The sequence below is a fragment of the Arachis hypogaea genome, chromosome 3 (genome assembly GCF_003086295.3).
Source record: "Arachis hypogaea cultivar Tifrunner chromosome 3, arahy.Tifrunner.gnm2.J5K5, whole genome shotgun sequence".
Taxonomy (NCBI): domain Eukaryota; kingdom Viridiplantae; phylum Streptophyta; class Magnoliopsida; order Fabales; family Fabaceae; genus Arachis; species Arachis hypogaea.
The window spans coordinates 139755072-139778898 of NC_092038.1; the positions used below are offsets into that span (position 1 = coordinate 139755072).

Consider the following 23827-nt stretch of genomic DNA (forward strand, 5'->3'; position numbering starts at 1 on the left):
AATTCAAATTAAAACCAGAAACATTAGAAACGTCTTAACAGAGAGATGCATGAATAGTTAAATACAATGTTGTATTCATATACCAGCCATAGTTTAATAATAATACAGCTGCATTCTAAAATTAAATGTTTATATCTTCTTATATAAAATGTAACATCACTTTGATATAAATTGAATTTGTGATTAACTAGATATAACTAATTATTTGGATTAATTGCTAGATTACTTTGTTAATACGTAAAAAGCGTTGTGAGTTCTAATCATTGGCAAATGTTAGCCGTGTTTGTTTACTAGCATAAAATATTGAAACAGAGATATAAATACATAAAATTATATTTAATAGATAAAATATGAATATAGATATATATTGTATTCAGAGATATTAAATTAAAATATTTATCATTATTTCAGACAAAAAAAATTATAAAAACACTAACAAAAATACAACTTATTTTTTTATTTTTTATTATTTTTATCAATTTTTTATAATAATTTTTTTGTTATTATATATATTTTAAATTTTTTGTATAAAAAATAAAAAAATTAAAATATTATAATTTATTCTTTTTTATATTTAGTTTAATATCAAACAAAATATAAAAATATTAATTTTTATATTTTTATTTTTTTTATCTTATTTTTAATATCTTATTTTATTATATTCTTATTTTATCGATTTTTAACAAATCGAAGGTGGTTCGGTATTTAGTGGTTTAGGAGTAAAATTTACTTTTTTTTGTAAGTACCAGTTTTTTAAAGTGCATCAAAGGGTCTTTCAATTGAACAAAAAAAAAATGAAAGATAAACAAAGTAAATTTGAACATACATAAATTGACTATAATTGAAATGAATTGCATTAAAAATAATTGAAGCGGTAAACTGCCTTCGATGAAATCGAAGGACTTTTGAAACTGAAAATAAAGTACTGAATCTTGAATCTTAAAAGTGAACAGGAAAAATAAACTTACTTGAAAGATAAATTTGTAAGAAAAATAAAGATTGCAAGAAATTTAAAGGAAATTTAAAAGACAATGGAAGGAACCCTACAAAAAAAAAGCTCTTTGCAGACTCAGAAATTCACTGGGGATATGAGTGTACGAGAGTGTTTTCTGGTAAGAGATTCCAACCTTTTTCTCTTCGATCTTTCGCCCACTTATTGAAGTATTCGACCAATCAGATTTAAGTGTAACTTCCACGTGCGTTAATCCTTGAGTAATCGTTCCCTCTCTTTTTTGTATAACATGGGTAACTGCCAACAAATAGCTTCAAATATTCCTCTTCTTCGATTTGGTTCATCGAACAGCTTCTACTCCTTCTTATCGACAAATCCTTTTCGATCAGGATACCATTTCTCGAAAGAAAATTTGTTATACCTTGACCTAAGTGTTTCTCAAAATTACATTTTTTCCGATAAACAAATTGTCCCCTTGAGATTAATGCGTTTCCTCTCCGTTATCATTTGAAAATAAAATACTTAATCCTATTTTACTTGGCTAGCTTCACAACTATAATAAAAAAATTTGATTTAAATGACATTTATTAACCATTCATTTATTTGTACCCACTATGGCACGTTCTCCATTACTTGTCGTTTCTCTCTCTTTCACTTCGCCTTCTCAAGAAAGTTTCTTATCTCAAATTTTGAAAAAATGAAATACAAAACGACAGCATTATTTACCTCATTTATTTTCACTTAAGAAAAACTCTCACTGTTTCACAACGTTGACCTTTCGTCTCCCAACTTTCACTCTTCTTCTCAAATTCATCTTCTTTCAAAAAAAAAAAACGTTTACCAATCCTTTTCGGATTTTCTTGTGCGAACTTTTCCCTCCATAACTAAATCAATCATCAAGACTTTCCTTTTCACACACATCAATGGGTTCCCCCTCAATTCCAAGAACTTCAACTACCCAAGACAAAGGTAAACACATCATGACTGAAACTTTCGAACAGTTTAATTTGAAGATATTGTCTCGATTTAATAACGTTGTCATTGAAGATCTTGAGAACGTGCCAAATGACAAAAGGCTCTTCCTCTCTTCTACTGCCGACGATGATACTTGTTGCTTTGTTGGTCCCCTACAAACCCTAGAACAAACCAAAAAGAATGCTCATTTCTTTCCGAGTGTCGAAGGGAAAGATCTGCTTATTAAGCAAAATCTTTTCATTGAACCTTTCATCGACAGCAAAAAATTCTTCAAAAAACAATCCTAAAATCACTTCTAGAAATGTTGATTTTCTTGCCTGGTATCAACGCCTTGAACCAGTAAAAGGCAAAGATTGGAAAGCACAGTGTATTTATGACATTTTTCGTCTCTCTCACTTCACACCGACTACTCATCAATGGATGATTGGAGTTGCACTCTGATTTTGGAATAAAATTACAAATAATTTTCACCTTCCTTGTGGGATGGTGGGGCCCACACTCTTCGATATTGCTGCTATTATTGGGCTCCCAACAAACAACCCTGTCGCTACATTCGACATAAAACCTACCAAATCCTATATGATAATCCAAAAGAATTTTTATAGTGATTTCATCAATCACAATATTGGACATGAAAATGATCATGTTACTGATGATGAGAGTGTGACCTTTTTATATTACTGGCTAAATGTCATCATCTTCTGCTTGAGGAGAATCTTGATGCAAAAGTTATTTATTCCATTGGCCGTCTTAATTCATGAAGGCCACAAATTTAACTTGGCCAAGCTAATCTTAGGAAATCTATATGATGAACTGGGGCATTTAATCGATTGCCTCTGAAAGAAATATTCGACCAATGCAGGGGGCCCCTTTAGCTTTTGTAAATCTGGCTAAATGCCATCGAAAAGTATATGAAGCAAGATGGGATCACCACTTTGGAAAAGCAACATATTGAAGGATTTCGATGGTTACTTTTCAGCTAAACTTTAAAGATGCCACTTCGACTGAAGACATTTTCTAGGTCGTATTTTCATTACTTCATTCATGCAAGAGCTTTCGAAATGAAGAACTGATGTTAACCTCTTTTCTACGTCGAAATTGTGGCCTAGTTTGGTTGGAACGCCTCCTTTTCTCTACCGATGATGGTGACAATGCTTTGGATAATGCAACTTGGGCCAATTTTTTTGCTACTCAGGTATTTCCAATAGGAATACCCCAATACAAAAAAGAACAATTTAAGGTGTTCCTCCATGCTCCCCATTATGTTGCGAGACAGATAGGTTTTTTACAAGCTCTCCCATCTCCCGTTCCTCGAAAAAACAAATCCCTTTGTCATGTCAAATTCAAATCAAAAGAGGACATCAAAAGATGTCTCGATGTCAATGATGCACATCGGGCCATTACTCCTATCTACCTTACATTCATAGTGAATTTGTCACCAAGTCTTTTGTCGAATGGTAGGGCAATTACTAGTCTCGATATAGTCGCTCTTTGGATAAAATCAAGGAGTCTTCGATTAAAACTCCTCTAGGAGCTGAGGCATCTCCAAAAAGAACTCAGAAAAGAAAAATCGAGATCACCAAAACATCCAAATAACCAAAGCAAAAAGTACAAAAAGTTTCTGTCAAAACTACCAAATCGACAAAGGTAATAACTCGATTAATTCCTTCTATCGATCTTCCTTCTAAAACCTTGTATTAAACTCTACCATCTTTATTCCAGAAACAAATATTGAGTGAGAGTACCTCCGATGAAAGCCAACAGCCCTAAAAGAAACAAGTTTCTTCCCATTCGAAGATTCTCTCTTCCTCTTCAAGCAGTTCTGACTCGGATGATTCATCAGAAACCTCTTCATTTCCACATCTCCAACCCAAAAAATCTACTCAGGTATAAACACTTAATGAATTAAGCCATGAATTATCTTTTTACCAAAATCTTCATATTTCATTTACAAAAAAATTTTCTTAGATACCAAATAATAGATATGGATTATATTACATAGGTAGAGATCACTTAAATTTTTTATTAAAATTTTAACTTTTAGGGTTATAACAATTTTTTTTTTTTTTTGGTAATAGATAAAGGGCATAATCGAGTGTCTAACACTAAAGAGTTCAATTATGAAGTCCAACATAAGTATTTTATTTTTAGCTAATTATTTTCGTTTCTACTAAAATTTTGACTTTTGAAGTTAAAGCATGAATAATTATTTCTTTTAGAATTTTAAAATGTTAAAGGATTTGACTGTAGAACGTTTTTACAAAGTAAATTTTTATATATTTAATATCATTAAAATATTAAAATTTTATCTTTCTATAAACAATTTCTACATTTGCAGTTTCTACAATTAGGTAAAATCAATTGTTAAATAAAGGTACAAAAATAAATAAATTCATATCTAAGACAAATTTCATAAATTTTATTATTAAGCAAAGTTAATGTTGTTGGTCAACTTTGTCTTAATAATAATAAATGCTCAATTCTTCAATGTGACTTGTTTTAATTGTTTTTTAAGTAGATTAAATCATGGTTCAAGTTAACGCAGGAGTTATTGAACCATACCCTACTAATGTAAGTGTGAGTATTTTCTCCAACCTAACCTTTGATGATCATAATGCCCCTGTCCAACAAGGATATAATAGTCCATTTCTCTACAATGATAGTAACTGGAATGGTGCTGGGGGAAGCCACGGCGGCCACGGCGACCGCGGTGGAAATCATCCTTACACTTCAAATTATAACAATAATAACGCCGGAGACTTTATTGGTTTTCCATACAACAACAATAATAATCCATTTAACAATGATGGTTATGGCGGTGGAGGGTTTTTCTAAAGGAATTTGTAGAATAATAAAATTTGTGCTGATTAAAGTTAATGTTAATGTTGTTTTCCCATTATTGTTGAACCTTGGAAAATATATATATAAGACATATTATAGTTTGCTATTATTAATATAATGTTGTCCTAAATTAGATATCATGTTAAGTTGTCCTATTATATGTTACATGCATGTATGTGATGAAAATTGTTATTGCAGAAAATAATCATGAGTGTTTGTTCCAATAAGTGGGTCAACTTACTCACTTAGATGCAGTGGGTGGAGTTAATAATCAGAAATTTTTTTTCAAGGTCAAAAACTTTGTCAAGAATTATTCAAACACGAACAATGAGGCACGAATTTAATTTAAGATATTGTTGTTAGAAAATAATTTTGAATATCTTAACCATTGTGGGATCTATATATTTAATTTTTCAAACAAGACAGATGGTTAATTAAAATCTCAACGAGTATCTTTGACAACATTAATTAATTATGAGTTTATGTATCATTATCTATGATGTACGGATACTGACACCTGGAATACGACACAATATGAGACACGTGGATACGCGAATTTTAAAATCTTATAAGACATAAAACACGCATACATATCAAATATAAAGTATCTTTTGAATAAATTGTAATCATATTTTGATATTTTATTGATATTAAAATATAAATTAATTTCTTAAATTATTTTTAATGTCTTATTTTAATTATATCAAATATTTAAAATATTTTTTGTTTTAATAAATAATAATATATACTACATCTAAATTTATTTCAAAAATATATGTTAAGAATAAGATTGGACACGGTGACAAATAATGGTATTTAGGTGTGTCCAAGCGTGTCTAGAGAAGATTTTTTTATTGTTTATTAAGACACGGTTGGACGCAGTAGACACGCATGTTGGACGAGTGTCAGTAAATGTCATGTCTAAAATGTGTCCGACACACGGATACAACAACTCAGTAAAGTCTCCTTACATCATAAATTATTATTGATTGAGCATAAAAAAAGACAACATAATGAATAATATATTTTTTAGTTTTTATTTTTTTTACATTTTTAATACTTTTGATTTTTTATTATTATAAATTTTTGGAATTTTGTGTACTCCTTATTTTAAAAAATTTTTGATATTCTTTTACTATTAGTACTCATATTTTTAATAAAAATATTATATATACATAAAAAATTAAATACTAAATTAATCGTTATGCAATTGTGTATAAATATTGTTTAACTTATTTTAAAGTCAAAATTATACTTTTTTTATTTTTTTTATTTTAAGTACTTATATAAATGATATTATTTCTACTTATCACTATTTTTTATAAAATAGAAAATCTATAAATTTAAAATTGATATAAAGTAAAAATATTATATATAAAAATATTATATATAAAATATAAAGATATACATATAATGGACATTCAATGTAATTTGATGAAATAATAGATAAAAAAAAGTGTACCGATGAAAATTGTATGTGAAACAGTGATAAAATGAAAAAAAAAAAACATCAGTAATGTATAAATCGAATTATGGGATACGAAAACAAACAGTAAATCAAAATAATGGATGTCGATTTACAAAATCATCAAATCGAATTCATTGGTTTCGAATTACCTTGGGCGTTTTTGCAGTTGGCTAAATTGAATCTATTGAATTCGATTTACTCTTACTTATAAATCGAAGCAAATTTATTCGATTTGTTATCATTCTAACCTTACACTTAAATCGAATCCACTTGATTCGATTTTTGTTCAGCAACATTTTTCACCTCATTTAAATCCATTTGATTCGATTTACTTTATGTTTCAATATATAAAAATGTGTTTTAGAATTTTGACGCTGTATTTTTTTATTTAAGACATCCAAATAATATTGATATGCATTTACTTTAATGAGGTGAATTACCCTGAATTTATCTATCTTCAACCTATATATATTTAAATTTCATTTTAATAGTTAATTTCCTCAAAATTTCGTTGTTTTTTCTAACTATTGAACTCTATCTAATCCAACCTCTCGGTTGAGTTCTATGCATGTTATTTTTCTTAAACATATATTCTGCCACTTAAAGACAGATTTCTACAACATATATAATCTCTAAAATTAATATAATTAAGTAAATATATAAAAATAAATAAATTATTTTTTACTAACGAGTTATAACTCAAATGACATAATCTCTTTATACTCATCTAGGTAGCGTTTGTTTTTACTTTTGAGATACTGAGACAGAGATTGGAAGACTGAGATTCAGTATCATGTTTGTTGGTTTAGAAATTGGTAAAATTTTGGTCTCTTTCCCCAAAATTTCAGTATTTCAGTATCTCCAAAAAGTAGGGACATAGGCGACTAAAATTTTTAGAGATAAAGACTGAAACTTTAATAACATTTTATACCTAAAATACCCTCATTTCAATTAATTTTCAATTTTATCTTTTATGCAAATTAAATTAGAGTTTCATTCTTGTTTCAATTTCTGTCTCCCACTTTATACCAAACAGAATACTAAAATTTATTTCAGTCTCTGTCTCTTAGTTTTTGTCTTTCAGTCTCAATCTTTCAGTCTCTGTCTCTATACCAAACGTTACTCTAGAGATTGCAAATTGGAATCTCCTATCTTTGGAAAAATAAATAAATAAATTATTTTTGGTTGACATTCTACCAAAAGCAGTTGTTTCAAGCACATGATCATAATGAAGTTCGTGCACTGCATCATATTGCATTGGGTAGGGGACCAAATATGTAAATCCTTTCTAGTTTCAACACGTAGTAGTGTTAGTTGTGCATTGCAAATTGGAACATTCATTATTATTTTCTCCCTAGTTATATATACTAGTATTATATATCAAGATTCATCACCGGAAAAGCAATGCAAGTTTTGCTTTCTTATTTCAATTAAACCTCCCAAAAAGAAGAAGGGAATCTATATATCTAGCTAGATTATGAACAACAAAATTAATTAAATGTTTATATGATAAAAAATAGTTATTTTGTATATATATAGTCGAATTTGATTTTATAAAATATTGAGTTATAATTATTATTTTTTGTTTATTGTAAGCAATCATGCTTGTTGCGGGACAGTACTAGCAGCTAGGTATACTTTGGTACGTAACTTTCATGGGATTGTGGGTGTGGAATAATAATGGGGGTGCTGGCAAAAATGGACCCAATTTTATGGAACTGCACTTGTCTTTGTTTTCGAATCTTCATTGGCTCTTTTTTTTTTTCGGAAAAAAAAAAACTTATAATAAATAATAAGGGAAGAATTTCATATGTTCGTAATACATCAATGATCCAATACTTTTAGCGGTGGATCTCAATTATAATAAAAAATATAATATATATTAATTAAAATTAACAGATTAAAATTATTGAAATGTCAGTGTTTCAAAAGCATTTAAAATTTTTCAATAAGTACATATGCTGATATGCATGTTCTTGAGAAATTTATGGTGTATATGCTTGTTAACAAATAATGATGATATAAATTAAAGAAAAGAAAAATATCATAGCGACACATTAAAGAGATGGATTTTGACAGAATTGTTCCTGAAATTGATTCAATGGATTGGAAGCTAAGCGTGCAGAAGTATAATGACGGGAGATGAGGACCAATTATATGCGGCACACTACTTTAAAGACATCACAAAAATTTGTAGTTATTTCAGTAATTTTGTTTGCAACTATATATATCCCAAGATATTGAAACATGTTTGTCAACCAATCATAGTGTGATTAGTGTCTCAATGGCCATGCCAAATATTTTCAAAATACTGTATATATATAAAAAAAATATGTGAGAGATATAATTATTAATGTTATTTTTTTTATCGGTTTAAATTTTTAGAATAAGATTTAATTTAGATAAATTTTTTAAATAAGTTCTTTTGAGAAATGAGTTTAAAATATAAGGACTTTTATTAATAGCATATTATAAATAAGTTATTTTGTGTTTGGATTTTTAGTCATAGAAGTACTTATTTTAAAATTGTAGCGTTTGGATAAATGACTCAAAAAATACAATTTTTTTACACAAAGAGAATGAATATTAAAATAACGGTGATAACAAATACCTTTTAATATTGAATATTGATTTTACATAACTTAATCACTGAAATTTTATATCACGAACAATGTTAAATACAAATTTAATAATAAAAATAGAGTGGTAGAATGATAAAAAAAATTTTTGGAATGAACATATGCAACAGGTGGTTCGTAGATGGAACATTGTGTATGTGAAAATAGTGGTGGAGAGTCAGTAAATATTGTGTGAAAATGGTAGTGAAAGGTCAATACTTCTATGAAACATTGCGTAAAAATAATGATACAGTGTCAATATTTTCAGCATAAATAGGAAAATATTTTTCATGAGCCAAAAATGAAAGTAGCACAATGTTCTCTTTTATTTTGAAGTCAATTTTTTTTTAATATGAATGATGAAATAACTTCTGAGAAGGAAGAGGTCAATTTTTTTATTTCTTCAAAAGTTCATTAACTTTTCATAAAATTAAAAATATTTCTCAAAAGTGGTATCAAATATGCTTAATATAACTTTTTATAATCCAAATGTTAAAAAAATAATTTTTTTTGCTACTTCTCAAATGAATTCTAAGTAGTTTTATGACATGGTATCATATATCTGTATTCAAAAGGTCAAGAATTTGATCTAATAACATAAGGCAAATAAAAGAAAAAAAAGAAGGCTTATGCAAAAAATTAAACAAATTCAAACCCAAAAAAAATTCCTATTAATTTAAACTTTTGAAATGAGTTATTTTATAACAGAATCAATATATATATTGTTTAATATATTTTTGTTAATGTTTTTGGGGAACTTAATTAGATCCATAGTCATTTTTATTAATTATTACCTTAGATTTCATGTTGAAGCATATTTCTAGGGACCATGCCAAATATTTCGTTGGTATTGCCATAGCCATATTTAAGTCATCATTATATTATTGTACTCCGATCTGTCCATGATTATTTTTGAACAAGCTAAGCGTTCTTATCAAGATCAGATCCTAGGCAACTCGATCCCATGGCTATTAGCTATGCACGCACTTCTTTATTTTCTGATAATGACTTTGGTTATGATGTTGGATTAATAATTTACCCCTGAATCAAAAGTTATAACTACTAGCTATTAGCTAAAATACAATCTTTTACTTAAAATTATGTGACCAACATATATTAAATATATGGTTTGATTTTACTTGGAACTTATCTTGAGCTTTACTTGAATAAAAAGATATTAGCTATTTACTTATTATTCTATTTCATTCTTTTCATTTATAGGATCAGAATTTTTTAAACTGAGAAAATTAGTAAAATAATAAAACGAAGAGTTAATTATTTTTAAATTAAGATAATGAAACGTATATTTCATAAAAATTATAAAATCAATAGTAATTAATCTTTACTTTACTACTTTATTAACTTTCTCATTGTATAAATCTAAATTCTCATTTATAATACCTCAATTCCCAAACAGATTACCTTTCAAAATCATATTATATTAACTATATCAGTCAAGCAATATGATGAGAACGAATAACATAATCAATACATGTTTCTTTGTATAAACTACACCCTAAACCCTAATAATTGAAATGGCACATTATTGATACATTTACTATGACTTAGTTTTTATGCAAATATATTTATATATCGAAAATATTTGGTATCTAAAGAAAATTAGGTAAAAACAGCTATAACTTGCCTTATTTAGTATTCATTAATTGTTGCGACAATTAATGAATGTTAAATAAAAGAAGTTCTGGCGTTTTTTTTTTTACTCTCTAGCATTATCGATAAATAATCCCTCAACTTAATTTATTATGATATATCAAAATTCAAAAGTCATAAATGAACATAACTGAACATGGCTGAATGAATGACCAAGCTAGAAATCCATTTATTATATAATAATCTCTATAATGACATACAAGTCACTTTTTACTTCTTCGGTATTTTCTTTTTGTTAGATTATATTTATTGAATAAAATTGCTGTATCTAGCTAGACACAAAAGTTGTGATTACTTTTTACCCGTTGGAATGTTTCTAAAAAAAAAGAAGAAGGAAATAATGTAAACAACATATGAAAACGAATGGAAAGCAGGAGTCAAAGTGTGAAAGCTAAGCAGGTTCTCACAAGCACCATGATGAAATGGATCTTTCAAAACTTTATCATTATTTATGAAGCTACATTATTACTTCTTTTCTTACATAACTTTCCATATCAGTTATAATCAAGCATGTATATCTGACGGGACACTAACTATCGAAGTGCATGAATGTTAAGTTCAAAAGAGAGCACTTAGTTTTACTCATAATGGAATTTGTGATAGAAACGTGCACTTAATAAAGGATGTATGTGTCTACATCACATTACTCGACTTCTATACACATACATACAATTAGTCATTCATTTCGTATGTATAAAATTTATGGCTATATATTCCTAACCTTTCTTATGCTCACAACTTTTTTTTATTTTCAATTTAGTTTCTGAAATTGAGTTAAGCTCACTCAGTTTTGAATAATATATATTTTTGAAAATAGTATAAATTTTCTGGTCGCTTAAACAACGTGTCTTGAAAAAAATCGATATTTTTAAAAAGCAAATAATCAATGAATGTTTTATCATTAAAAATAGAAAGAAATTAAATTAGATATTCGTTAAATATAATACAAAAATAATATTTATACACTAAAATTACTAATTAAAATCAATCATCATATATTTATGTATAAATATATGTGTTGTTTAATTCATTTTTAATATGTATTTTATATTCAATATATATTTTATATTAGAAACTAATTTTGATAGCTAATTTTAGTATAGGTTGATATTAATATCTAACGTTACATAAATAATTAAAGGGTAAATACTCTATCCGGCCCATAAGACATAACGTATCTTAATCATTCTTAAACCTTAATCAGGCCTCACCCATTAAAAAAAATGATGGATCGACTCCTACTATTAGATGATAAAAGATTGCTGCTGACATGTCAAGTAATCCTGTCACGTGTCACCTCCAAATAGTTACAAGACTAAAAATTCTTTCCCTAGCTACTCTTCCTTCCTTCTTTTTTGTCAATTTTTTTTAATGGGTGGGAGTCTGATGTACTAAAGTTAAAAAATGATTAAAGTGTATTATGTCTCAAAAAAATAATCAGAAACAAGATAAAGTATCGAAAATATTTAGTAACAAAAAAAATTAGTCAAAAATAGATAATTAATACATGCTAAATAAGGCAAGTTCTGACAGTTTTTTTTGTCTTTCTAACACTATCGATAAAATATTTACCCATAATTAAATATCAGTGAAGATTTTTCATTGACAGTGATACTCATGGCCTGATATAATCTGTTAGGGTAAGGGTAGATGCTTTTATTTGTTGAGGAAGCTCTATAATTTAAATGGCCCCTCCCAACTCTATGCATTCTTGCCCTATATATATGCCCAAAAGGTTGTCATTGAATCCGCATGTTATTGGTGCTTCCTTGTGATAGCAACCTTCCGTCAGGGTAGTCACATGAAATCTTAGACAACAATATCACCCATAAAGATTTAGGATAGTGACCCTAATAATTTACTCTTTTTTTTTTCTAAGTCAACTACAAATTGGCTCGGAACTACCTCACATCAAATTCATGTTTGTTAATTGTTACCCTCTTTTAGTTAACACAGTTGTCTCTTAAAAAAAAAATTACTAGAGTTAAAACTAAATGAGTTTAACCCAACCACAAAAACAAGTGAGGAGAAAGTATAGAGGAATAATGATCATGTTAAACAACCTAAACAATGAAATAAAAAAGGGTTAAAGTGTAAAAAATAAAAATAAAATTTTTAAAAGAGTAATTAGGGGTAGATTGTTTTTTTTTTTTAAAGTATAGGTAGACAATGAAAATACTAAATAATGTGAATAATGGATATATCGGATGTTCATTTTACTAGGTGTGTAGATGGTTATTCTAATATTAAAATTTAGGTGGATAATTTAGAAATGTAGTGTGTTTTTATTTTATTGTTGGTTGTTCATATTGTTCAAAAAATAATTGATCATCTAAAATAACCTTTTTTTTTTTTACCTTCTGTGGTCTATTGTTCACAATTCTATTAGATAGACATCGGAAATTGGAAATAATGAATTACATCTCAGACTTATGAATAAATTTAATTAATTCAAAATTTAAATTTTAAAATTAAAATTAACCTTTTTTTTAACTTATTATGTTGTTTAAAAAAAAAACGTTATTTCTATACTTTCTCATAACTACATGCTTGATTGAACATCTTAGACAGAAAATGTATTGCCTTAATAACCCTTCGGAAAATTGACCTGGGCCAAAACCTTTTCTTTAACTCACATTACATAGCTAATAAGAAAACATATGCGTGGAAATTGAACAAAAGTCTCACCCATGACTAATAATAGAATTAAAATAACAAATATAGTTTTTTTATTTTTGTATCATTATTACAAGATGAAAATTCAGATGTAGTCAACTTCACATGAAGTTGATAGCTAAGAGCCGTTAGACAAATTATCTAACGGATCTCAGCTATCAACTTCACATGTCTAACGGCTCTCAATTATCAACTTCACGTGAAGTCCTGTATTTTCATCTTATTGCAAATACTATTAACATTTGAACCATATTGATGAGTTGACTAATGCGAGAGGCACAGAAATAACACTAAAAAAGGTTCAAAAAGTTCGTACGACTCTACTGATATAATAATATAAGAGACTTACCAGAGAATTAGTAGAATTTATAAAAATATATTATTAAATTATTATACTAAAAGAATTAAATTAATAATTAAAAATACAAATAAAAAGAAAATAAATTCGGATGATTTTTGAAGTTTTTATATAAAAAGAAAGAGAAGAGAGTATAAATTGTGATTGATTCTCGTCTAGTATTGCAAGGAATTGAACAAGAAAGAACACCATGGTTGTTAACGTTGTGTCCCACACAAGCGCATTAAACCGCTTTGTCCCCATCAAGCCATGCAAAACTACTCCTCCAACCATCTTTTCCGGCACCCCTGAGGTGGACCTCTTCCACCCGGAGGCCAAGACTGAAAGAGCCTAGCAGCGGAAACGACAACAATGTCCAACACAAGAACAATATGGAAGCACTCACAACACAATATGGCAGCAACTATAACAAGCAAATATAGCAAGTAAAGCAATAACAAGAACACACCGAGATTTTAACGTGGAAAACCCCCTCAAGGTAAGAGGTAAAAACCACGAGTCGTCCAGACCAATGAAATAGCTCCACTATAATCAAATGAGGTACAAGAGAGTCTCAAACAAAGCACAAAAATGTGCATATAACCAGCCAAAACATCAAAGCACCAAAGCTCACAAATGAAAAGCAAGAAGATGAAATATACCCAAAAAACAGAGCTGCTGTCGAAGCCAATTTCTCCCTCTGTAGACCTCCAATTAAAATCTCCACCGTCCAGAATGAAGAACAAGATGTGAAGAATCTACAGTTCAAATTTCACGTCGATCCAACGGTGAAAGAATGAGAAACTGCCGTTCCAAAATTGCTGCTCTGTGTAAAAACGGGAAACCTAATTTCTCTCTTGCGAAGCCAATTTCTCTCACTGCAAATCTCCAATCAACATCTCCACCGACCAGAATGAAGAACAAGATGATAAGAACATGCAGTTTAAATTTCAAGCCGATCCAACGGTGAACAACTGAGAAACTGATATTTGAAATTTACTGCTTTGGGCAAAAACGGGAATTTTGTTTTTCCCCTTCTCTCTCACTTGGTGGCTACTCTCACTCACTCTCAATGACCCCAAAAATCTGAACTAGGGTTGTGGCACAATGGGTGCAAGAGACACCCTCAAAATGTTGGGCTTGGGCCTCACAAAGGAGAGAAAAACCCAACAAATCTCCCCCTTCTCGACTAGGTGGAGGCTCTCGCCATTCCGGCGATCAAACAACATGTTTCAAACTTTTCTCTTGACAATGCTTTTGTCATCATATCAGCACCATTGTCATCAGTGTGAACTTTCTCAAGTTCCAACAACTTTGAATCTAACACATCCCGTATCCAGTGATACCTAACATCAATGTGTTTAGATCTTGGATGAAAAGTAGAATTCTTGGCAAGATGAATAGCACTTTGGCTATCACACAACAACACATAACGGTCTTGCTTGAAACCAAGTGCTGCAAGAAACTTCTTCATCCACAACAACTCTTTACATGCTTCAGTTGCTGCAATAAACTCTGCCTCTGTGGTAGAAAGTGCAACACACTTTTGTAGCCTTGACTGCCATGAAATAGCTCCCCCTGCAAACTTGACCAAATAACCTGAAGTAGACTTTCGAGAATCAATATCTCCTGCCATGTCTGCATCAGTAAAGCCAACTAGCAAAGGTTTCTCACCACCAAAACTCAAACTCAAGTTAGTTGTACCTTTGAGATATCTCATAATCCATTTAACAGCATTCCAATGTTCTTTACCTGGATTAGAGAGAAAACGACTCACAGTACCAACTGCATGAGCAATGTCTGGTCTAGTACACACCATAGCATACATCAAGCTTCCAACAGCTGAGGCATAAGGAATTTCATCCATTGCTTGTTTCTCCTCATCAGTGGTTGGACACTGCTTGGTACTTAACTTAAAATGAGGAGCAAAAGAACTAGCAACACATTTGGCATCATTCATGCCAAACCTTTGAAGCACCTTCTTTATGTACTTCTCCTGTGACAAATAAAGCTTCTTGGAATCTCTATAACGAGTAATAGTCATGCCCAAAATTTGTTTGGCAGGACCCAAGTCCTTCATAGCAAAGAACTTACTCAACTGTTTCTTCAACTCATTAATCCTCAAAGCATTCTTGCCCACAATCAAAATATCATCCACATAAAGCAAAAGAATGATAAAATCATCATCAGAAAATTTTTGCACAAATACACAATGATCTGAAGTTGTCTTACGGTAACCATGCTTCCCCATAACAGATTCAAACTTCTTGTACCACTGTCTTGGAGCTTGCTTCAACCCATAAAGACTCTTCTTAAGCTTGCACACAAAATCTTCCTTTCCTTTAACAACAAAGCCCTCCGGTTGCTCCATGTAGATCTCCTTGTCTAAATCACCATGAAGAAAAGCTGTCTTCACATCCATTTGCTCAATCTCCAAATCAAGAGACGCTGCTAATCCAAGCACAGCACGAATGGATGACATCCTCACAACAGGAGAAAAGATCTCCTCATAATCAACACCTTTTCTCTGGCTAAAGCCTCTAACAACCAATCTAGCCTTATACCGAGGCTTAGAATTGTGTTCTTCATTCTTGATTCTGAATACCCATTTGTTCTTCAAAACTCGCATACCCTTCGATAGCTTCACCAACTCATAGGTATCATTCTCAAGCAAGGACTTCATTTCTTCTTGCATAGCTTCAAGCCATTGAGCTTTGCTTTCATCTTCAACAGCCTCTCCAAAGCATTCAGGTTCTCCCCCATCAGTCAACAAAACAAACTCATGTGGAGAATACCTTGACGAAGGCTTTCTCTCTCTTGTAGACCTTCTAAGTGCATTTGCAGGAATTTCTAAAGCTGGTTCTTCATCTTGATCATCATCACCAACTTCATCAAGTATTGGATCAACTGTTCCATCTTCACCTGCACTTGTATCATGCTCATTATTTTGAGCTTCAACTCTACCATCTTCTACCATAGGCATAGAGGGAGTAATATCCAAGTCAGAAAAATCATCACTAGGCTGAACCATTGGCTTTTCCGCATTATCAACATCCTTCAATGTTTGGTCTTCAACAAAGACAACATCTCTACTCCGAATCACCTTCTTGTTAACAGGATCATAAAACCTGTAACCAAACTCATCCATGCCATAGCCAATAAAAATACATTGCCAAGTCTTTACATCAAGCTTAGATCTCTCATCTTTAGGAATATGAACAAAAGCTTTACATCCAAAGACTCTTAAATGATCATAAAAAACATCTTTACCTGACCATACCTTCTCTGGCACTTCAAATTGCAAGGGAACACATGGTGTTCGGTTTAAGACATGAACAACAGTGCTCAAAGCTTCACCCCAAAAAGGATTTTGCCAATCCAGACTGTGACAATAAGCACCTAACTCTTTCAACCAATGTTCTGTTCATCCTTTCAGCCAAGCCATTCAACTGAGGAGTCTTCGGAGGAGTCTTCTGATGTCTTATACCATGCTCTTTACAATAAGCATCAAATGGACCTGAGTACTCACCACCATTGTCAGTACGAATGCATTTCAACTTCTTCCCAGTTTCTCTTTCAACAGAAGCTTGAAATTGCTTGAACACATTCAAAACTTGATCTTTGGTCTTCAAAGTGTAAACCCATAATTTCCTAGAATGATCATCAATAAAGGTTACAAAATAGATAGACCCTCCAAGTGTTCTTGTCTTCATCGGCCCACATACATCAGAATGCACCAAGTCAAGTATCTCTGACTTCCTTGAAGGTGGGTGGCTCTTGAAAGAAACCCTGTTCTGTTTCCCAGCAAAGCAATGGTTGCACTTTTGCAAAGCAACCTTACAACCAGATAAAAGATTCCTCTTGGATAACATATTCATGCCCTTCTCACTCATATGACATAATCTCTTATGCCATAAATCAGTTTCATCAACAAACTCAGCAGCATTAACAACATCTTTCACAATCTTTGCTTGAGTTAAATAAAGAGTAGAGTGTCGAGTACCTCTAGCAACAACCATGGAACCCTTGGTGAGCTTCCAACTATCACGAGAGAATGAGCTATCCAAGTCTTCATCACACAACTTACCAACAGAAAGTAAGTTCAACCGAATATCTGGAACATGCTTCACACGCTTCAAAGTCAACTTGGTACCGTTGGAGGTTTCCAAGCAAACCTGTCCAACACCGACACATTTTGCAACACCTTGATGAGCCATTTTTACATCACCAAAATCACCAGGAGTATAGGACGTAAACAAATCCCTCCTAGATGTAACATGAATAGAAGCACCGCTATCAATCACCCAACTAGTGCTATTATCAACAAGGTTAACAGATTCAAACTCTTCAACAACAAGAAAATCATCATGAGTTACATTAACCTTGTCTTCCTTGCTACCATCATCTTTATTTGTGCTCTTATCTTTACTTGCCTTGGCTTTCTCCTTCTTTAGCTGCCAACAAAATTTCTTCACATGTCCCTTTTGACCACAATGATGACACTCAATATTCTTATACTTTCCTCGAGACTTGCTTCTACTTTGATCTCTACCTTTAGGACCTCGACTTTTGCTTCTCCCCCTAGACTCAGAAAGAAGAACATCTGAATGTGTAGTCGATGTACCTTGTGACTTTCTTCTCATCTCTTCATTCAAAACACTGCTCTTGGCAAGATCCATAGAGATTACACCATCAGGAGCAGAATTGGACAATGACATTCTGAGAATTTCCCACGAGTCTGGTAAGGAGCCAAGAAGTAACAATCCTTGAACCTCTTCATCAAACTTGATACCCATGGAAGATAACTGATTCATAATTCCTTGGAAATTATTCAAGTGATCTGTCATTGATGTCCCATCTGTATACTTCAAAGCCAACAACTGCTTAATCAAAAACATCTTGTTATTCCCAGTTTTTCGAGCATACAACTGTTCAAGCTTAATCCAAAGAGTCCGAGCATGTGTCTCTCCAATAATATGGTTCAACACATTATCGTCAACCCACTGCCTAATATATCCACAGACTTGTCTATGCAACAAAGTCCAATCATCATCAGATTTATCATTAGGCTTCTCTGTACCAAAAACTGGTTGATAAAAATTCTTGACATAAAGCAAATCTTCCATTTTTGACTTCCACAAATCATAATTAGGACCATTAAGAGTGATCATCCTACTAGTATTAGTATTAGCTTCCATTGTTCACAGAATCACAAGCCCAGAAAAATACCAACAAGCTCTGATGCCAGTATGAAAGAGCCTAGCAGCGGAAACGACAACAATGTCCAACACAAGAACAATATGGAAGCACTCACAACACAATATGGCAGCAACTATAACAAGCAAATATAGCAAGTAAAGCAATAACAAGAACACACCGAGATTTTAACGTGGAAAACCCCCTCAAGGTAAGAGGTAAAAACCACGAGTCGTCCAGACCAATGAAATAGCTCCACTATAATCAAATGAGGTACAAGAGAGTCTCAAACAAAGCACAAAAATGTGCATATAACCAGCCAAAACATCAAAGCACCAAAGCTCACAAATGAAAAGCAAGAAGATGAAATATACCCAAAAAACAGAGCTGCTGTCGAAGCCAATTTCTCCCTCTGTAGACCTCCAATTAAAATCTCCACCGTCCAGAATGAAGAACAAGATGTGAAGAATCTACAGTTCAAATTTCACGTCGATCCAACGGTGAAAGAATGAGAAACTGCCGTTCCAAAATTGCTGCTCTGTGTAAAAACGGGAAACCTAATTTCTCTCTTGCGAAGCCAATTTCTCTCACTGCAAATCTCCAATCAACATCTCCACCGACCAGAATGAAGAACAAGATGATAAGAACATGCAGTTTAAATTTCAAGCCGATCCAACGGTGAACAACTGAGAAACTGATATTTGAAATTTACTGCTTTGGGCAAAAACGGGAATTTTGTTTTTCCCCTTCTCTCTCACTTGGTGGCTACTCTCACTCACTCTCAATGACCCCAAAAATCTGAACTAGGGTTGTGGCACAATGGGTGCAAGAGACACCCTCAAAATGTTGGGCTTGGGCCTCACAAAGGAGAGAAAAACCCAACAAAGACAATAATGGTCAAGGCCTGCCAGGACTATGGCTTCTTCAAGCTCATCAACCATGGCGTTTCATTCGACCTCATCTCCAACCTCGAAAACCATGCCCTTAACTTCTTCAACCACCCGCAGTCTCTCAAACACATGGCTGCCCCGCCTCACGACCCTTTCGGCTACGGCAGCAGCCGAATTGGCTCCAACGGGGACGTCGGCCGGGTCGAGTACCTCCTCCTCTCCCCTAACTCCCTCCTCATTCTCCACCAGTTACCCGTACTCTTCAGGTTCCATGATTCATGTTAGATATACAATCATTTATTATATAATAATTTCATGACGCATTCCATATTTTTTATAAGAGAAATGTTAGGGGCAGCAAGTTTTGTGATTTGTAGCTAGGAAGTAGTCATTAATGATATTTTCAATGATATGAGATTTCATCTAATGGTGTGAGATTATTCACTCTTCTTTTGCTGGTTACATGCTAACCAGGGTGCTGGCACCTAGATTTTTTCTTTTTATAATAAAATAGACTCAAATAATTTTGTTGTTGAAGATGCGCGTTGGAAGAGTACATGGTGGCGATGAAGAAGATGTGCTGCGAGGTGCTGGAGGTAATGGCAGAGGGACTGGGGATTGGGGAGAGGAATGCGCTGAGTAGGGTGGTTGGGGACGAGAGGAGTGATTCGTGCTTTAGGTTGAACCACTATCCGCCGGTGGCGGCAGAGGAGGATGGGAAAATGTTGATTGGGTTTGGGGAGCACACAGACCCACAGATAATATCAGTGCTTCGATCGAACAACGAATCGGGGCTTCAGATATGTCTTAACGATGGCAGTTGGGTTTCTATACCACCTGATCCTACTTCCTTTTTCATCAATGTTGGTGACTCCTTGCAGGTACCCATTCACTCTTTCTTTCCTTCATCTTACTATCTTAGTGTTACTCTTTTCTTTGTTTCAAAAAGGAAAAGCATAGGTAAATAAAAAAAATACTAAATAATATCAATAATGTATTTATTAGATATTCAATTTAATAGGTATGCAGATTTTTAATTAGATGTTTATTTCTTTTAATTTGATTTATTCGTACATAGTTAATAATGGTTGGATGTTTAATTTATTATTTACTAGATGTGCAGATAGTTATCCTAATATTAAGGTTTAGGAAGTAATTTGAGGTGAAGTGATTTTTTATTTTATTGGGTCAATTTTAAAGCCCATTGTTCATATTGTTTACAAAAGTCATTGTCTACCTAGCAAAACCTTTCAAAAATGTTATTCGCACACTAAAATCAGTCACTAATATATTTGTATATAAATATATATGTGATTTAATTTATTTTTAATATGTATTTATATTCTAATATATATTTTATATTAGTGACTGATTTAGTAGCTAATTTTTGTGTATACATAACATGATCATTCTTCTTTAAGGGACAAAATAGTTAGGAGTGTCTAATTTTTGGGAATGAATCATCTCAATTGTTAACAAAATTTGAGAGTGTAAAGTGTGATCTTTAACCCTTTATTACTCTCTCTCTCATATTTATTCTTAGTCCCACATATAAAACTAATGGTGAGAGATCACACTTTACTCCCTCAATTGTTAAAAAAATTTGAGAGAATCCATTACCCTAATTTTTTCAACTATGTTACGTGTACATCAAAATCAACTACAAAAATTAATCACTAGTATAAATTATATATTATAATACAAATACACATTGAAAATAAATTAAATTATACATATATTTATGTATAAATACAGTGTTAGCTAATTTTAATGTATAAATAATATTTTTAAATCTTTTATATAAAAATATTATTTACATACTAAATATTCTTAATATTTGTATAAAAATAAAATTATATTAATTAATTGTATATTTAAAATATTTTTTAATTAATAAAATAAAAAATATATATTTAATTATTAAGATAAAATAGTTAATTTTTTTACTTATTTTTTATTTATTAAATTTAAGTAAGCATTTGATTATTTTTGCGATAATACTTGTTAAGATTTTTAAATATTTATTAAATTTAATTTTCATGCAAAAAAAATTGTCAAACGTTTATATTAATTAATATGTTCTTTTTTATTTTTTTTCTAATAACAATTATGTAATTTTAGAAGATAGAATAAGTATAATAATACAATACTTATTTATATTGATTAGTAAATTACATTATATTTTTATGAAAACCATTTTATCTTTTTGCATAATTTTCTATTAAGATCAAGATGTTTTAACTTTAAATTTTTGTATTTTTTTATCCCGTTTGTTATTCGTATTTTTTTTCACGTTATATCAATTTTTCTTAGACTATATAATATATAGATTATAGAATAAAGTATTATTTTAATTTTTAACATTTGAATTAAATCCTCATTTTATTCCTAATATTTAAAACATCTCATTTCATTTTAAATGTCTTATTTTGTCTTATTTTAATTATTTAAGTCAAAATAAATTAAAAATTTTTAATCCAAAATTACTATTCTATTATGATTTCCTTCAAGTAGCACCAAAAACTGTAATAGAAAAAATAATTTTTTTTGAAAAAAATAATTTTGACCAAGAAACAAAAAAATAACGTTTTAAACATTAAAATCAAAATTAAAACTTAACTAAAATATTGAAAACTAAAATAATATTTTATCTTATATTATATATGTCTAATTCTATAGTACCTTTTGTTTTGTGCTTAATTTATCTAACTTACCTTTTAAAATAAAAAATTAAATGTTTAGAATTCATTAAATATTACCAATTTAATTTTTTTAACAAATTAAGTACCATGCTAAAGGCACGTTAGCCAATAGCATTATATATATAGACTCCACATCACATTCAATATCAAAGAAAAATAAGTGATTGTAATCTCATAAAAAAAGAATATAGATATCATTTTAGACCAAATAATACCCTACATTCTCAAGGGAAGAACAGGAATCATGTCTCAAGCTTGTTCCTCATAATCTGCCAGCGACTGATGTCCTTGTTTAAGGGGTGTATGTACCTATGTGTCCGAAAAAAAAAAAAAATCATATATCCTTACTATTATATTGCATAGTTAAGAAAATGACATTCCAATATTTGATTCATTTTACTAGTTAGTAGTTAATTAGTCTTTTATTATTTTCTCCCAAATTTTTTTAAAGGATAAAATATATTTTTGATTTTTAACGTTTGTAATTTTTAAAAAAAATATTTTTAATGTTTAGTTGTATTTAATTTTGTTTTTATCGTTTTTGATTTATGTTAAAATTATTCTTAAACATTAACTTCAAATGTTATAGAGGCAAAATTAACAAATTTTAGAGTTGTTTTAATACAAATAAAAAAAGTTAAAAATAAAATTAAATAAATCTAAAATAAAAAATAAAATTAAATATTAAGAATATTTAAAAAAAACGCAAATATTAAAAATAAAAAATATACTTTATCTTTTTTTGTAAAATATATTTTTCTATTTGGTTTTATCTAATTTGGTTTTGCACACGTGAAGGTAATGACCAATAGAAGGTTTAAAAGTGTAAAGCACAGGGTATTGGCAGAGTCAAAGCAGTCAAGGATGTCAATGATATATTTTGGAGGAGCAGCATTAAGTGAAAAGATAGCACCATTGAAATCACTCATGTCGAAAGACGAAGAGAGCCTTTACAAGGAATTCACATGGTTGGAATACAAGAATGCTGCATACAAGTCAAGGCTTGCTGATAATAGGCTCAGCCTCTTTGAGAAATAATAATCTAATCTCAAATGATGAAATTAAATATAATGGCAGATTGAGTAAATCTTTAAAATAATCTTTTTTATTCACAATTTTTATTATTTTAGTCTCTTAAATTCAAAAATTATTATATTAATTTTTGAGATTCAAATACTATATTAATTTTTGAAATTTTTTTAGCGTTGAATCAATAAATAAAGTACTGAACTGTGACTTAACAGGTTGGACACATAATTAAATGCCACTGTTTTGTTTAATGCTTAAACAAGACAAAAATAAAAAGATAAAAAAAATATTTATATAATATACAAATTATTTTATCTTCGCTTGTTATTTAAAATAATCGATCTCATTTTTATTTATTTAAACATCAAAATAAAATGATATTATTTAATATTGTGTCTAACATGATAAGTCAGAGATAACTCAACATTCTAAAAAATAATGATAAAAAAGTCAAGAGACTAATATAACATTT

The 23827-nt window shown here is 30.5% G+C and overlaps 1 protein-coding gene across 1 annotated transcript; it reads left to right on the top strand.

Annotated features, from left to right (window-relative positions):
- Positions 1 to 19627: 19627 nt before the first annotated feature.
- Positions 19628 to 23364, top strand: LOC112735628 (gibberellin 2-beta-dioxygenase-like). The gene is made up of 3 exons (XM_025785155.2): positions 19628 to 19890; positions 20163 to 20505; positions 23125 to 23364. The coding sequence occupies exons 1-3, from the start codon at positions 19628 to 19630 to the stop codon at positions 23362 to 23364; spliced, it is 846 nt and encodes a 281-aa protein (XP_025640940.2).
- The last annotated feature ends 463 nt before the right edge of the window (positions 23365 to 23827 follow it).

Bases quoted from the DNA above. Each gene is read 5' to 3' on its own strand.
- LOC112735628 (XM_025785155.2), top strand. From the start codon at position 19,628: ATGGTCAAGGCCTGCCAGGACTATGGCTTCTTCAAGCTCATCAACCAT. The intron at 19,891-20,162 runs GTTCCATGATTC...TTGTTGTTGAAG, and splicing joins CAGTTACCCGTACTCTTCAG to ATGCGCGTTGGAAGAGTACA. The intron at 20,506-23,124 runs GTACCCATTCAC...GCACACGTGAAG, and splicing joins ATGTTGGTGACTCCTTGCAG to GTAATGACCAATAGAAGGTT.